Source organism: Cibotium barometz, chromosome 19 (genome assembly GCF_041138505.1).
Source record: "Cibotium barometz isolate CiBa-2024 chromosome 19, ASM4113850v1, whole genome shotgun sequence".
Lineage (NCBI taxonomy): Eukaryota > Viridiplantae > Streptophyta > Polypodiopsida > Cyatheales > Cibotiaceae > Cibotium > Cibotium barometz.
In genome coordinates, this window is record NC_141064.1 from 8,942,548 (window position 1) to 8,960,557 (window position 18,010).

An 18,010-nucleotide genomic window follows, 5' to 3' on the forward strand; every position below is an offset into this window, starting at 1 on the left:
GCTACAAATGAGCTCACTACCCCCATTTCATAATGACCCAAACAGGCTACAAATGAGCTGACTACCCCCATTTCATAATGACCCAAACCCCCCCTACACGAGGCTCACATATGTGGATAGGATTCAAGATACATGGATTACCCGAGGGGAGCCCCTACCACCCCAAGATGCAATACTACACTGACCATTTTCTGAGGCTTAGAGAGGATGGATTCATACAGACGCCAGGGTACCTGGATGTTTTTATGTCACATGGATAGCACAGTATTAGCACTTGGTCAGCTCCAGGTCTCATCCTATAGGCTCAAGATTGAGGTTGGCAAAGCAGCAGGGACCCCTAGAGAGAGGGGACTCTGTACATTGTGCCATGGAGGAGTAGAGTCTGAGGAGCATTATATTTGTCAGTGCCCGGTGTATTATGAGATTAAGGGGAAATTCCACTGCCTATTCAGAGAGAGGTTTGGGCCATTATCTCGGGTTGTGGAGTATCCAGATCAGCATTGTCTCGGACTCTTCCTATTGCAGATCCACGCACAGAGAGTTACTATTCAGAGATCCTCGACCCCAGCACCCATCTCAGTCTACCATCACCCGCCCACGTGAGGAGGACACTCAGACAGATGAGGCCACCACAGTAGCGATGAGGGGCCCACCATCTCGCCCCTCAACTGGAGTTACCGTGCCTCATGCCACACCACTTCGACAAGCCAATCAGCCTCACCCTCCTGGACCTCGAGCACCCCAAGCTCACCAGCCCCAGATTGATGAGATCCTCGCCTGCCACCGAGCATCTGTAGCTGCTACCTCATCCCAATTTCTCCTCGGCCCTACAGATCTAGGGGCCTTACTCATCCCCTTGCCGATGCTAGACATCCTTTATGGACCCCTACCGCACATCGATGGATAGCTCCCTCTCCACACTCACACCCCTGTATCCTCTACACTTACTTTTGTATCCACGATGATGAGGATGGTAATCCTCCATGATGATGATGACAATGATGATCCATACATATTACATTCACCTAGGGATTAGTGATAGTTTTTTTTGTTATGTTGTCTTTTTTTTCCATGATGAGATTCCATGGCCTTTTGTCTCATAGATCCGTTAGGTCTTTTGCAAGGCATTAATATATATCTTCGGGAAGGTTTAGTGGCCACAAAGAAGGAGATGGGGAAAGGATGGGCCGCAGTGGTTATTCAAGAAGTACAGAAAGAATGCATAGAAGTGGTGAGAAAACACCCCACACCCACCCCCTTCTTACATGATAACTTGGAAGAGGAGAAGAGGAAGAAGGTCCACGCTCTTGTGAGGGTGACAGGACTAAAGGAGCAAGAATCCCCCAAGGCTCACACTCTAGCCCTATGCGAGACCCCTTATGTGGACACATGGCGTGTGGGTCGGGACACCTTAGGGACGAGGGGTCTGTGGGACCATACACTTGGAGCTGGCAGTTTGGAACTGCAATGGGACACTATGGTCTAACATTGGGGGACTTAGGGAAGCTTTTACAAAGAGGCACGTTATCTTCTCCACCACAGAGACCCACCAGAGCCCGGAGAGAGGGCTACCACATATTTCAGGCTATGAGTGGGCATCCTCCTCTATCGAGAGGAGACACGCACACGTGATGGGGTACGCAGGTCTGGCGGAGTGACGGTACTATTCGGGACACATCTACAGCCCATCATCACCATTGTCTGCACGGACACAAAGGCACGTTTATGTGGGTGAGGCTACAGGTCACACTGGAGAGATGTATACACATTGCAGTATGTTACTTCCCACCTAGGAAGTCCTCACAAAGGAGGGATAGCAGTTTTATCCCCTCCATGTAGACATCATTGAGTTCTCACGCTTGGGTGAAGTTCTTCTTTTAGGGGACTTCAACGCCAGAACTCGGAGCAAGCAGGCATCTGTATTGACCAAGAGGAGCCGACCATGCAAGAGATAGACTCGGAGGAGATTGGCATTCAGTGGGCATCACAGGACAGAGGGGACATTACAGCATCAGGGATGCTTCCCACATGGTTGACACTCGAATATAGTGGATCACCTAATGGGATCTCCAGCTTTAGCCATATCCATACATGCCTTCACCATCCCCACTCGTCCCCTTCCACCATTATACGGACTTGACTTACTCTGACCATCTCTACCGACATATGTAAAACACAACCTCCCACTAGCCGACCTCACCTCTCAGCTCACCACAATCTTACACACCTCCGCCATAGCTGCATTTCCATCCACCAGCCGATCCACCGCCAGACCCTACCGGCACCATGCCCCAGAACGATTGGTATGACGAGGAATGCCGCACAACACGTGAGCGTCTCCTGCGTGAGGTTGCAACTAGCTAAGCCTGAGAGCAAGAAGCTCAAAGGATTAACCAATACACAACTACACGTAGGAAACACATATGCACGATCCTTGTACGAAGTACCAAACCTTGCATTGCGAATTTCCGAAAAGCACTTGGGCAGCCCAGTGGAGATTGCACACTCATATGTGTACTTGGGAGTCACTTTTACTAGACCGGTCTTCTCGATGAGCCATGTTGCAGAGGCTAGACTGATGCGAGCATATGCTTCTCTCGCTCTCATGGAGAGACAGCACTTCCAAGCCCATTTCCAACAGCTGAGGACCAAGATGTGGCTATTTGACACCTTGGTCACTCAAGTATTGATGTATGGAGCACTCTTTTGGGCACCTGATCTTACAGCTGCCAAATGGCTGAAGATAGAGAGGCCTCAAATCATGATGCTCTCCCGTATGATACGCAGAAAACCATCAGTCCCACATGCTATCATCCTGGTAGAGTTTGGTGCAGTAACCGTGGTAGTAGTGGCACTCTTCCTAACAGTCACATACATTCATAGGATCACTGCTATGCCCCCCAGGAGACTCCTGAGGCTTGCCCTGCAACCCCCCCAGCAGCTAGCAGCAAACACGTGTCATGGTATAACCAAGTATGCACTTCACGAGGCAGGGACTCAGGATGGATCGCCTCCCCCCACTCCGGTAGGACCCGGACTCCCCATTCATCGGGCTCTCTCAGGATGACAAGAGGCCCCCTCCTCCTACGGGGGGGTTAGCTCCATAGGTTGTATGATGATGATGGTCCCACTTTGTATCATATGGCTCGGATTTGACATTCCCAGCTCATAGCTCTATTCTTCCTTTTCTTTCGTACCATGATGAGATTACATGGACACTATTGTATCACTTCTGGTCCCATAGACCCATTGGGTCTTTTGAAGACGTTTAAACTCTCTCTCTCTCTCTCTCTCTCCTAGCAGATCTGCAGAGGCTTCTCCAAGCTACGCCCATCTCCTCCTACCGAGGGGTTCCCTCCATAGGCTGTATGATGATGATGGCCCCATTTTGTATCATATGGCTCGGATTTGACATTTCTACCTCATAGCTCTAGTTTTTGTTTTCTTTTGTACTGTGATGCAATTACATGGACACTGTTGTATCACTTTTGGCCTCATAGACCCATTGGGTCTTTTGAAGACGTTTAATCTCTCTCTCTCTCTCTCTCTCTCTCTCTCTCTCTCTCTCTCTATGTGGATGGATGTACACCTATCACATGGGATACGTTGTGCCATTGGACAAATCCGAACCTCATCACACCAGCTGCGGATTGAGACAGGGCGATATGTGCATCAGATCGTGGATGACCGCATTTGTCAGCTATGCTACCAGGAGGTAGAGACAGAGGAACACTACATTTGCCGATGTACAGTCTATTATGAGATCCGAGGGAGATATCACTACCTCTTCCGAGAGGGTTTTGGGCCGTTTACGCAGGGTCATGGAGTTTGAGGATCAGAGATGCCTGGGATTGTTTCTACTTGAGCTCATGAGACACAGAGAGACCCTCTTGGCAGACAGGAGACCGAGCCATGATGTACCTAGACAGAGGACCCTGACAATTTTCTTCGGCACCAGCACCAGCAATCCAGCCCACACACCTCCTGATACCCCCTCCATTGGGCCATCAGAGCACCGACCACGCTCCCAGGGAGTCACCACTGATAGAGAAGTTATCTTATGTCGTGCTTGTCGGCCACGCCCACCGGGATCCCGACCACGGCATCCTCACCATCGCCAGATCAGAGCCATTATTGCTCGGTATCGGAGGCGCCTACCTCGCTTCTATGACCTCTCCATTCTAGACAGCCCCATGGCGGAGATACTTGATCTAAGGAGAGGGCAACACTTCAACTGATTAGCATACATGGATCTACCTGATATACATTTTTCAGTATTTTCTACTCAGTATCATTTGGGAGTCTTACAGTTCTGTTCTTATAACTGTAGGACAATCAGTTTTATTGTACTTTTTAGTCTCATTTAGTTGTTCTCTTTGATGAGACACCAACTTCAGATGTACTCTCAGTTTTGGGCTCATAGGCCACTATGGCCTCTTAGAGACGTTAATATATCATTTCATTTCATTTCTCTCCCCTTGTATCACCCATGCTAGATATCCTAGATGGCCCTTTACCCACCCTGGGGAGATGATCATACTAGCTCTGATGATGATGTTTTTTCATGGCAGTTTCTAGGCAGCTCTTTCATTAGTCAATTACATTTTCAGTTTCAGTGTCATTTTCTCTTTGTTTGGTTCCATGGCAAGATATAACATGGACTATGATGTAATCTTTTGGTCTCATAGGCCCTATGGGTCTTTTGAAGACGACTAATATAACCCTCTTTTGATGTGGGGCATATACAGGCTATATGAGCAGGTCTTTGGGAGAGTCCGATGCCCAGGAGGCTTGTCTGACACAATTGCTAGCACCATTGGTGTGAAGCAAGGGTGCCCGCTCTCCCTCACGCTCTTTGGGCTCTATATTGATGAGGTGGTCGACTACATCACACAGGGAGGAGGCTCCGGGGTTGAGCTATCAGGTATTACTGTCCATGTTATGCTTTATGCTGATGACATCGTCCTGGTATCCGACACGCAAGTTGGGCTTCAAAGACACCTTGTGGCTCTTGATGACTTCTACGCACAGCAGGGTCTCATAGTGAACCTTGGGAAAACCAAGGTTATGATCTTCCACACCTCACCCGCAGTCAGGAGCCACACTACTCTCACATTAGCAGGAGGGCGGGTCGAGGTGGTGAGCTCTTATGTTTACCTTCGCATCACATTTACTAGCTCAGTTGGACGCTTCTCCATGGCTCAGGCAGTCCGAGACAGAGTGACCCGGGGGTATGCAGCTCTTGCTGGCCTTGAGCGTCAGTGTCATCAGGCACACTTTCACGAACCCCGCACGAAGGGGTGGCTCTTTGATACATAGGTGACACCAGCCTTGATGTATGCAGCAACGGTTTAGGCACCAGGGCTTGTAGCCTCCACATGGGTACAGCTTGAGAGACCACATATCTTGATGCTCTCGAGGATGATACGCAGCAAACCATCCGTCCCGCACGACATTGTTCGAGCCGAGTTTGCTGCACCACCTATGGCAGTGGAGGCATTGTTCCAGACGGTCTCCTTTATATACAGGATGAGGGAGATGCCCACAGAGAGATTATCCTGCCGAGCTTTTGAGGCATCCAAACAGCTGGCCGAGGCTGGACACACTGGATCTTGGTATGCACAGATGCTACAGTGGTTCTCACATCAAGGGATAGACAGAGTGATGAGACGGGACATCATGGTTTGCTCCACGGGGTTACCTCTCTCTCAATGAGAGGAACAGAGTGATGAGACAGGACATATGGCAGCGCTACATACAGGAGACATGGACAGCACCAGAGAGCCCATTACCACCGAAGATGCTGTATTACAGAGATCACTTTATGAGCATCTCAAGGGATGGGTTTATACAGCGACCGCGGTATATGGATGTATACATGCAACACAGCTCTCGCGTTGCTATTGGATAGATACGAGTCTCATCACATCAGCTAGAGATAGAGGCTGGGAGAGCGGCACGGGTTCCCAGAGCCGAGCGGATATGCAGATTGTGCCGCGAGGAGGTGGAGACTGAGGATCACTTTGTATGTAGATGTAGAGCCCACCACGGAGTCAAAGATAGATATGCAGGATTGTTTGAGGAGCACTCTTCACTACATCAGTTGATGGAGGCCTCGGACCAGCGACAGCTTGGCAGACTACTACTAGAGCTTCATAGTTCTCGAGAGAGACTCCTCCAGACACCCGCTCCCACTAGGGGTGGGAGACAGTCCCAGCTCACAGATTTCTTCCAGAGAGCTATGCCAGTGCCAGCTGATGTACCACGTGGGGTGACCGCACAGAGATCAGAGGAATTGAAAGCCAGGAGGAGACCTAGACAGACTGGACACAGACCACCCCGACTCCGTCACCGAGAGATAGCAGCTATCCGGATGAGACACCAGATGGAGACATAGGAGAGGCTAGCTCGCTTTCATTCAGACTCAGGGTACATGTTCACGCCACTCACACCCTCAGCATCGGCAATGTATGATATCTTATATCCCTCTTATGGCACTGGATGGAGTTAGACATAGATCTGCATAGCATGCTTGTACTACCCCTTCAGCATACAGAGATGCATCTTGCCTTAGCACTCCATCCACATCCCCACCCCCCTTTATATTGTTTGTATATGGGCTCCACCGATCCATGATGATTCACAGTTGTATCCAGACACATGCACACTTTTTCTTTTCTTTCTTTTCCTTTTCTTTCTTTTCCTTTTCTTTCTTTTCCTTTTCTTCCGATGACCGGAAGAACACAGTTGTATTCTTTTTTGTCTCATAGGCCGACTTTGGCCTCTCGTAGACGTTAATATCTCTCTCTCTCTCTCTCTCTCTCTCTCTCTCTCTCTCTACACACACACACACACACACACTCTTCTCAACAACATAAAAACTAAACACAGTATAATGGCCACCTAGTTATCATTCCTTCATGGAGTCAATAAGAGGCAAGATCAGATAGCCATTGCTTACGAAAGGTTGTCCCACAACCCTCGATTATCTAGAGTATGTGTTATGAAAATGTGTGAGATAGCCTTTTTATTTCAAGATCCTGAAAACGCTTTACGTAGGAAACTAGGAGAGATCGAACCTCAAATAGATTTGTTCTTAATATAGACATAATCTCTCAAGCTTATGGAAAAATTAACGCTGATAAAAAGAGTTTATTTTGAGAAACCAACGCTTGACTCTGGACGAGTATTTTAGAAGACTCAATTATTTGAGCCTATAACTTCCGCATCATAAGTTTACTTACAACGATAGGGGAAATGAACTTGCCTTGGTATGGATGCAATACTGACAAATCATTAAGGTAAGAGACCAGAACTCGGATCTTTCCAATCACTTGGGAGTACGGAACTTGACATTAAGAAAATACACTAGTTACAAGTAGACATTTCGATATATAAATGGGTTGTGAATGGTTGCAAACTTTTAATTATGGCTCTGGACCAGTCTCTTACCCTTGAGCAACTGCCAGGCATTTGCCTCTGCTCATATATTCCAGATAGATTTAGATTTCATACCATATTATACCTCTAATGTATTGTTAGCTATGATTATGGAAAGCTAGATCTCCTAGAAGAGTATAGAATAGCCGGACAGAGTTTTCTTCCTTTGCACAAATATCTCAATCATCCCAGTTCGTATCTCCCATAAAAATCGTTTGTAAATGAATGTCCCTATCAATGTTCCCGACTATTCAGAACAGGGAATTAAGCTCCAATTGATGTAATAAGAGTTTTTACTAAATAAAGAAATTTTTCAAGGGGTTTCTTATATCAAAGTCTTGTATTACTAAATTAATTCTCAAGCAAGAGGAGATGCCTTGTGGTCCCCATCAGGTTGATATATCCTCCATAGAAATCTTGGATAATTACGTCAAGGAAGCTCTCCAAAAGGCTCAGCCAGGACCTTTTAAAGAGGGAAAAAATATGGAAGAGACAATGGAGGCTTGGATTGATTCTATGAACGAGTATTTTGATGTGGCCGGTGATAAAAAAAAGAAGTACATTGGCTCTTGCCCGAGTGAAGGTCATAGGAAATGCCAGAATTGGATGGAAGAACTATTGGGAATCCAACTACTTAGACCAGAATCACTTGTCTTGGGAGGTTATGAAGGGATATCTTCATCAAATATTTTGCCCTCTGGGCTTTCAAAAAGACAAGATGAATAAATTTTTGGAGTTGTCCCAAAAGGGGAAAAGTCTATAGAAGAGTACCATAAAGCATTTGTGGGACTTCTCCGATTTGCTCCTACAGTATATAAGATCACTCTTCCCAATTGGTTTGTTCGGAAACTTATTCCGCCTTGGATCGCTTGGTCAAGAATGCAAAAGCTTCCTCGATCTCTGAAGCTGTAACCATGGTGGAAGGCATTTCCGGTGGAAGCCACTCAGAGAAATGAGATCTCCCTTCAGCTTCAGCAAAGAGGCCCCTTGTCTCAGGAAATGCACCCAATCCTCCCATGCCTAAGCAGAACCATGGACCAAGTCAAAGTCAAAGTCCAGAGTCACGAAGAACTGGACTAGGAGGGAGACCTTTCTCTAAAGCAATTGGATCAAGAGGAAAGGCTTTCTCTCAAGCGCCTGCCATGGATATGCTTTTTCAACTTCTAGGCAGCGTGGCAAACTAATAGATGTTTCAAATGTCAACAGCACGGCCCTCAGATCAAGGATTGCCCAAATCAATCAAAACCTACTATTTCTATTGAGAGCAATCAAGGACCTCCTCCTAAAATTCCAGGGGAAGAGCCCATACTCAATAAGCCGCTCCCAAAGCTATCTCCATTGCAGATGAGATAAAGAAATAGAGAGGCTGGATTCACACCGCACTAGAGCACCGAGGACAAAACCAATAGTTCTCGGTGATTCAAACACCCGCAAATTATCAAGGTAAGGATTTCAAGCTTCTACTCCATTCTGTAGTACCCATTCATTCATGCTGCCCTGGATGCCTGCGAAAATTTAGTTTTAGATCAAAGGCAAGCCGCAAGGAAAACCAATGCAAGTGGAATTGGCTAGTGGGAAACTTCTTTTCACTCGCCATAAAACAGACACGATTCAATTCTTGCTAGATGGGAACTCTACCGAATGCAAATTCAAGGTCTTACCCTTAGGATTGTATGATGGAATACTTAGAATGGACTGGCTCACTCAGAACCAAGCCAATATCCATTGTCGCAAGGGAACTATTTCCTTTCTAGATATTAGCAAAAAAAAAGGTGCAGGGGTTTGGAACATCAGGATCTCCATCACTATAGTCAGTAAAGGCTGCCAAATTGCTGAAAGGGCTTAGAAAGAAACAAACAATATATTTGTCAAACTAAATCCAATAGACATAGAGGCAAATACCAAGGAGCCAAAATGGTTGAGTATGCAAATGTATTTCCAGAAGAATTAATGCTCATGATGTACACCATGAAATAGAGATTATGCCTGGAGCCCAACCTACAACCAAGCGAGCTTATAAAATGGTTGTTTCTAAAACAATAGAACTCAAGGAGAAATTAAGGCAACAATTGGAACAAGGATTCATACATCGTAGTATGTCACCATGGGGAGCACCAAGTCTCTTTCAGAAGAAAAAGCAATAGAACTCAACTCTTGGAATAAGGATTCATACATCCTAGTATGTCACCATGGGGAGCACCAATTCTCTTTCAGAAGAAAAGGGATGGGACGCTTAGGTTATATATTGATTATAGGGGATTGAATCAATTGACCATCAAGAACAAATACCATATCCCTAGGGTTGATGAACTTCTTGACCAACTACATGGTTCTCATATGTTGACCAAGATTGATGTGAAAGAGTTTGATTTTGAGATCAAATATAGACCACGAAAGGAGAACATGGTTGCATATGCACTCAATAGGAAGTTTCCTTACTTGAGTGACAATAATTTCTTTTCCTTTGCTGAATAAGTGAGAGACAAGATCTCTCAAGATAGTTTCTTCATACCCATCATCCCCTTACTCATGGAAGAGAGTGAAATGAGGACATGTCCACTCTTGAAGAGGGAGACAATGTAACATCCCTTCCCAAGGGTACCCCAAATGTGTGAAATGAAATGAAATGATATATTAACGTCTTCAGAAGGCCAAAATGACCTATGAGACCAAAAAGGTTACAACAATTGGTGGATCTGATACAATGTCTGTGTAAGAAAAGCTAAAAACAACTAAACAACTGACTGAAACTGAAACAACTATGAGGAAAAGTACGGTACTAGGAGCTCCTAATGGATAACATCTGGGAGGAAAACTCCAGCAACAAAGGTAAGCATCATACACATCACTATCCAAAGATGTCTCTCATCGGTCGATGGCGGATATCCTCAATGTCCTCCATGGTGAGTACTCTGACTGGACGTCTCCCATGCCGTGCCAGTATGGTCCTGATCCTCTGTTGTAGTCTCCGCCGGTGTCGAGATGGGTCTCTCATCTTGGGGCGCCTGGACCGCCCCAGCTCTATAGCCCAATCAATCAGTGTACCTCTAGTGCGGCTATACTCTGGGGCTAGCTGCAATGCCTGCTGGCCTGACTGCTCAATCTCTGGTCGAAAGAAGTCTATAATCTGCCTCTGTAGGTGTCTCTCCCTCTCTGATCCCCTCCCTCTCAAGAGACCCTCTCTATGTCTACGCAGCTCCAGCAGGTATAATCCGAGGCATCTCTGATCCTGGTATCTCATGACTCTAGAAAGTGGTCCGAAACCCTCTCTAAACAGGCAGAGAAAACGGCCTCGTATCTGATAATATACTGGACAGTGACATATGTAATGTAACTCTGTCTCTGACTCCATCTGGCACAGGGCAGGGCGAACAGCGAAGAGGGCAGGGCAGGGCAGGGCAGGGCAGGGCAAGGCGGCGCAGGGGCGAAGGGGCGAAGGGCGGCAAAAAAGAGAGAGAGAGAGAGAGAGAGAGAGAGATGCAAGCGAAGAGAGAGATTCAGGCAGCGAAGAGAGAGAAAGATGAAAGGGGCACAGAGATGGAAGTAGCGAAGAGAGAGAGAGAGAGAGAGAGAGAGAGAGAGAGAGAGAGAGAGAGAGGGAGAGGGAGGCGGGGTGGGTGGGAAGAGGGAGGCGGGCGAACAGCGAAGAAGCGAAGAGAGAGAGGGAGAGGGGTAAATAAAGATCTTTTGCAATTAACATTTCTAGAGAGAAAATATTTGTCCAGAGAGAGAGTCTGGTCTAGACAAAATATTCAATTGAAAAAAAAATCTTTATTTGGTTGAACTCGTGTATAAGCTTGGTTTTAAATTTGAGCTTCATTTGACCCATATTTTTATGAAATTTTATGAAATCTTATCTTCTTAAATATTTGAGGACTCCTAGAAAAGACGGGATTTAATTCCAAACTCCCAAACCTTGAATAGTAGAAATTGTGCATAATTGTAAAAAAGAGGATAATAATAAATTTTTATGCAAATTTTATATTAGAGAAAAATAATAAATTTTTGGGAAATCATGGATGCAAGCCTCTCACAAAGTTTCACAACAACCAATGGCCACCCCAAACTCTGGGAATAAGTCTTGGTATGGTGTGCACATACCTTGCATGAGATCTAGTTAACAAGGGCTCTAGTACCTACTCGAGCCACCATTTTAACCTATAAAAAGGCCCCTTTCCCTCCTCCATTCTCATGAGTTTTCCTCTTGGGTTTTGAGGTACAATTAGCTCTTCTTTTGATGCACAAGCCCATGCTTGGAATTGGGAATAAGGTCTAGTCTCTTTCCAACATTAAGAGGTGCACAGTTTTAAGGTTCTGAGCAGACTTCTACGCCCTAAAGTAGGCATATATTTCTCATCAAAGGAGGGAAATTCTTCACTGGAATTTTCCAATTCAAAAAGGAAGAATGGGGGAATTCTCATAGGAAAAATGACCCAAGTCCACTACTTCCAATAAAGGTGCATAAAGAGCAATTTGGAGAAAAATACAAAGAAAAAAAGGTTAGATTTGACTTACCTAAGCTTGAACTTGGTATAGCAAACTAGAATCGAGCTTAGGTAAGGTAAGTCAAATCTAACCTTTTCTTCTTTGTATTTTTCTCCAAATTTCTCTTTATGCACCTTTATTGGAAGTAGTGGAGTTGGGTCATTTTTCCCTATGAGAATTCTCCCATTCTTCCTTTCTGTTTACAATAAATGGAAGTTTTGCTATCTAAATAAATTATGGTCCCCTATACTTTCCTTCTTTAAAGATTTCTTTTTCATGAAATATTTTTCTAGATTGACCTCAGCCTAAGGTTTCGATAGATGCCTTTAATTTTATAGCTAGATTCTCTTTTACCCTTTTGAGTTAGAGGTTGGATATTTTTGAAGTGGAAAATTTTTTCCCTTATCATGAACGTTAAAAGAATTGGTAATAAGTTTAAATCCTAATATGAATGAATATTTTAGGAGACAATTATCTTGGGGCTTAGAATTAGAGTGAAATTGAAATAAAGGTTAAAGTGAAAACCCAATAGTCTTTAGGTACATGTGCACTTAGTGGCACATAGTTTTTATCTAATGAGGGCTATTAAATGACTATATTTGGGTGGTCAAAGTTATATATTTAAGATAGTATAATCATGTTTGTACCCTTTACTTTGGGTTAGCTTAAGCGCACCGCCCCCCAACCAAAAAAAAAGCCCGAAACTTAGGTCTAATACCCTAATAAATGAGAAGGATAAACGACGATTGTGTGCATAAGAAGGTTGAGAGTGGTGCCTTAATTTCTTTGAGATGCTCTTTTCCGTGGGGCGCTCCATACGAGGGCAGACGGCCGCGATTTTCTCCCCACATTCTCGGTGAGGTGAGTTCTTGCGATCCTAGAGAGGAGCTGCTTGCCTCTCTATCTTGCCTATCTGTATAAGAACAAGCACAAACACACACTTCCTCACACACACACCTTCAAGCCTTCAAGGAAGTTCAAGTCTCTTGAGTCTTTGCTCATTGCTCAAGCCTCAAGCTTCAAGCGGCAAGCCACACACACAAAAGCACTCTAGTCTCTCTCCCTCAAGCCTCTTCCTACTTCCAAGCCTCACACAAGCACTCTAGTCTCTACTCTCTCTACTATCTAGTCTCTCTCCCTCAAGCCTCTTCCAACTTCCAAGCCTCTCACACAAGCGCTCTAGTCTTTAGTCTCTCTTCCTCAAGCCTCTCTCCCTCTCTCAGGCAAACTTCAACCATGGCATCCTCCTCACGTGGTGGGGCTTCCCGTAGAAGGACGACGGGATAGACATGGTGGGAGGAGGTTAACTACACCCCATCCCCGCTCATGGAGGCGATCGGTTCTCGGCCATGGGCATGCAAGCTTTGCCCGTACCTGCAAACGGGTGCCGCCAACAAAGTGCAAGCCCACGTCTTGCATGAGAGTGGTCATGAGGTGCATTTTGCACGAACGGCACGCCCGAAAAGAGACGGGAACTTCTCAACAAGCTTGCCATCTACGAGACAGTCGAAGCGGCAAGAAGGACACCACAAGTGGCCGTGGATCCCATGACAATGGGGAGATGAACTCAAGCCTCTACGATGGAGTCATGTGGTGGATTGGGATCATGCACGCCATCACTTTCACCATCGAGTCGGAATGTTGCTCCATCCATCATGCTGGCACCCTCCATCTCCACGGCCTCTCAACCCTTGCGCGGCCCATGGTGACAATCTACACTTGGGGAGAATTGGAACCCCAAGTTCAAGGAGGAGGTGGATATGGCGGTGGTCTGCTGCTTCTTCCACGACCACATTGTCTCTCAAGCAGCTAGGTAAGTGCAATCAATCATCGCCAATTTATCATTCATGTTTTCATCATACTAGTCCCCTTCTCATTAGTAAATTGCTTTCTTGAATAGGTCGGAATACTTCCAAGGTCGTGGTTAAGAAGATTGGGGAGTATGGCTCAACCTATACGCCCCCCTCATCCGAGAGCTTACGCACTACATTACTCAAGAAGGAGAAGCGCATTGGAGAGCAAGTGGCCAACAACACAAAGCGGTAATGGGAGAGGAACGGAGTCTCCCTCATTGTGGATGGATGTAACGACACCCGCAAGAGGAGTATTCATGGCGCAGATGTGCTTGCGGCGGAGTGGACTACCACCATGGAGATCATTGGCTCCGAGAATGTAGTGGGCTTTGTTGCAAATGGGGAGCCTTCGAATAGGGCGGCGGGAGCTATCCTCCAAGGTATGTATGGACATGTCACGGTGTCCTTTTGTATGGCTCATTGCCTAAACAACCTCCTCAAGGACATAGGAGCATTGTCATGGATCAGCCCACTCATTTTGGAGGCCAACACCATGGTCTCCTTTGTCCTCAACCACCAACGACTTCGGCATGAGTTCAACAAGAGGTCCTCTCTCTCTCTCCTCAAATATTCCAACACCCGGTTTGCCTACAACTTCCTCATGTTGGGCCGGTTGAAGGATTGTAGCAATGTTTTGAGGGGGCTTTTCCTTAGCGACAAGTTTGTTGACATGCAAGAGTCCCGTACAAACACCAACCGAGAGTGTAGGTTACGGGCGGATGACGCCTCTTGGTGGGAGAGTGTGAAGACCACAGATACTATGGTGAGACCCTTAGTCCACCTATTGAGGATTGTAGACACTATGCAACCATGCATAGGCAAGGTCTACAAGGCCATGGATCGCATGATAGAGAAGTTGAAAGACTTCGTACCTGACGAAGACAAATACGAGGAGATCCATGCATTGTGTCTAGGAAGGTGGAATTCTTACTACTCTCCATTGCATGCAGCAGCTTATGTGGTCGACCTAGAATTCCATGGCAACAAGCAGGAGAGCGACCGGGAGGTGAGCGCTAGGTGGAGGATCATCTTGGACCGTCTTGTGCCTGATGCATTGATTAGGCGCAAGATTAGGGACCAGCTTTCCATGTACAGATCATTTCATGGCTCCTATAGTTGTCATGATGCACAGATTGACCGCTCCAAAGTTGGTGCCACTCTATGGTGGGAGGACTTTGGTTCGGATGGACCGGAGCTACGGCAGTTGGCCATGCGCATACTTAGCCAAGCCGTTAACTCCTCTTGCTTGGAGCAACTTTGGAACACCTACAGCCACGTTGCCTCTAGAAAGAGGAACCAACTCGGGGTAGAGCATGCCAATGACCTTGTCTTTGTCAGCGCGAACTTGCGAATGCTTTGCAATAGCGTAACCAAGAAGAAAAATCCCTTCACCGAATGGGAGATGAGTCAACAAGAAGAGCAACAAGAGGATGAGGTGCAACAACAGCATGCCAGTGAGGATGAGCTTGATGTTCCTTTGGCACAAGCTACCCATGACCATGAGGCGAGCACTTCACGTGGATGATCATTCATGGATCATGATTCATGGGCCTTACTACTTAGCTCTAGGCTTTAGCACTTTTTAGTCTTTCCATGCTTTAGCCTTTTTAAGTTTTTTGTCCTTCCATGTATTGTGCCTCCTTAAGGCTTAGTCCCGACTCTTGAGTCATGGCACATTTTGTATCTACTTAATTATTAATACAATCAACCATCAACGCCTTCTCTTTGATCGGCGTATGACTCAAAAGCTTACCATTTTGGTGTAAATTTGTGCTCATTTTGATGTACTTCCAAAGTAGAATAAGTGTAGAGTAGAAAAACTTTTTAAAAAAAGTTTTTTTTAAGTGTCATTCCCTCCCCCGTCTCCATTCCCTACTTATGGCCGTCCCCCATCCCGTTTTCGTCCCCCAACCCTTGTGACTATGTCAAAAACAGTTAATTTCATCTTATGCTAATTTAGTAAGGCCTCAAAAGCTACACTTCTTGCCAAAATTATCTATGTTTAAGATATAGGAACCTCTGGATCCACAAAGACACAGAGGTTTGTGTTCTACCTCCAACTAATGGTGGGTCCAACAGGAGGGCTACATGCCTAGTCCTGAAAGAACGGCTCCTCGAGCCATACTGCTTCATTATGGCCTTCATAAACATGTAAAACATCCTGTAGCCTTCTTGCCCACAGCCTAATAAACGCCTAAATCTACACAGAACTAGAATTAAAACCTTCTAGTGGCTTCCACGGCAATTACACATGGAATCCCTTATGCATATTATGGTAACCCCAACTCTAGTCTTATGATAACAAAAGATCCGGAATTACAAAAAAGAACGCTTCCAGCGCTTCTTCCCAACCTGTTTCAATTTGTGCTTAATGATTCAAACATATTTTAAATACATACATTGCATCCAGATCAATGGACCACCTGGTCTATTGCTTCTTCAACCAACAGCAATATTTTGTGTTCTCATGACTAGCAGGCAGATACTATCAAATATATAAGACAAAAAAGCACAGGAACTTACACGCATACTTTCACTTGAATGTTTCTCCCAGTTAGCCAATTATAAACATGTAGGACTATATTCGACTCCCTGGTAAAAGGTTCTTACTCCTTTACAAGAGCTTAGCTTTTACGTTTTTAAAAAAAAAATCATTCAAGGCCACTCACCATGGCCTTCTGTTTTGGAGATACCCTGCAGCAAATGACAGAGCCACAGTGGATGGCTAATCCCATTAGATCGCCTTCAAGATCCGTCCCCAAAGCAAAATTCAGTGCCTTGCCATCAATGACCAATGCAAATGCTGCATCATTGTTTTCCTCATCTTCAAGCTGTTGCTTAGCAGAAATGATTTGTTGTTTTGTGTTCTCTTGGGAGATCTTCACAACCACCAAACTTTTGGTTGTTATAACTTTGCATCCATTAACAGAAGACATAACACAGGCACTGAAACATCATGGTTATATGGCCTTACCTTGCTGATAAGCTCCTTGTCTCCAGAGGCCTCTGCGCTTTTCACCTCATCATTGTGCAATGAGATGATTATCTGGGTCATATCTTGGCGCAGTAGGCTGCACGCGAAGCTGTCAGATCCAGAAGTATTTTGTTAGCAAAAGGTTCGGTCCCTGCAACAGAACCAGAACAGCATGCTTAAGCACCTTCCTGGTACTTTAAGAATCAGCACAAACCCAATATTGATGGCCGTCTCCAATTTGTCCCCTGTCAAGACCCAAATTTTGATTCCAGCTTGAGAGAGCTTGTCTATGCACTGGGGAACCTATAAAGAAGTACAAGAACACATCTGTTGATTACAACTTATCACTGTATCATTACAATGTATTGTCATAGCCAATGTTAACTTTCCGTTCATAACATACCCCTTTCTGCAATTTGTCTTCCACAGCTGTTGACCCAACCAGTATCAAGTCCTTCTCTATGAGTTCAGATGCTTCATCTAGCTTTACATCTCTGTCTGCACCAACATAAGTTTTTGCTTTAATAAATTCAGCACTCCAAGACTCATATTCTGAAGCATCTAGTTTCCGGTATGCAAGAGCCAAAGTCCTAAGTCCAGCATCAGCATACTGGGCAAGATGCGCTCTGGTAGCTTCCTCGTATTTCCTCCCACCCTTCTCTAGTCTTTCAAATATTACACTGAAATGACATCAAAGCACTATAAAAAATAAGTGGAGAAAAATAAGTGGAGAATAGCCATGAGAACCAAGCATGTATGCAAAACTAGAGATTTTGTCTACCAGGTTAGTTAACATAATCCATCATAAATAAGTCAAAATTTTCAAAACTGAGCATCAATGGTCTATATAAATTTTCTGGTCTGGATTTCAAACCCCAAAAAGAGTAACGAGGAGGTAGATACACTTCATAAGGTCTTCTACTACAGTTATTTTGCAATCCATGTTTGAAGGCTTTTTGCACGTGTGAACCTTTGACACTTCACTTCACATATGGCTGATACGCTGTTCCATAGATATGGAAGGCCCTGCTTAGAGGAGACCTTAACTTCGAGATATATCTTGATAGATTGGGGAGTCTGTAAGAAACCTTAAACTCAAGTACATGGATTATATATGAACAATGATCTTCTTCTTCTCCATAGTGCTTGGCTTGTGTCCACCACAGAGTGCACTCTTCTTGAGAAATCCAGGAAGCCATTTATGTGCAGTCTTTTTCAAAAATCTCCCTTGCATATGACTCAAACAATCAAGAGAGGC

General features: G+C 45.2%; 1 protein-coding gene across 3 annotated transcripts in view; it reads right to left on the reverse strand.

The window, feature by feature from the left end:
* LOC147628196 (putative phospholipid-transporting ATPase 9) overlaps nucleotides 1-18,010 on the reverse strand; it is a 50,085-nt gene that overhangs the window by 4,094 nt on the left and 27,981 nt on the right. For 2 of the 3 annotated variants that reach the window (XM_086813245.1, XM_086813247.1), the window contains exons 4-7: nucleotides 17,156-17,432; nucleotides 16,937-17,055; nucleotides 16,753-16,861; nucleotides 16,448-16,657 (exon numbers count right to left, since the gene is read on the reverse strand). In XM_086813245.1, coding sequence (XP_086669371.1) covers nucleotides 16,448-16,657; nucleotides 16,753-16,861; nucleotides 16,937-17,055; nucleotides 17,156-17,432 — 715 coding nt within the window. The remainder of the gene's footprint in view (nucleotides 1-16,447; nucleotides 16,658-16,752; nucleotides 16,862-16,936; nucleotides 17,056-17,155; nucleotides 17,433-18,010) is intronic. The other variant, XM_086813246.1, reaches the window with a different exon arrangement.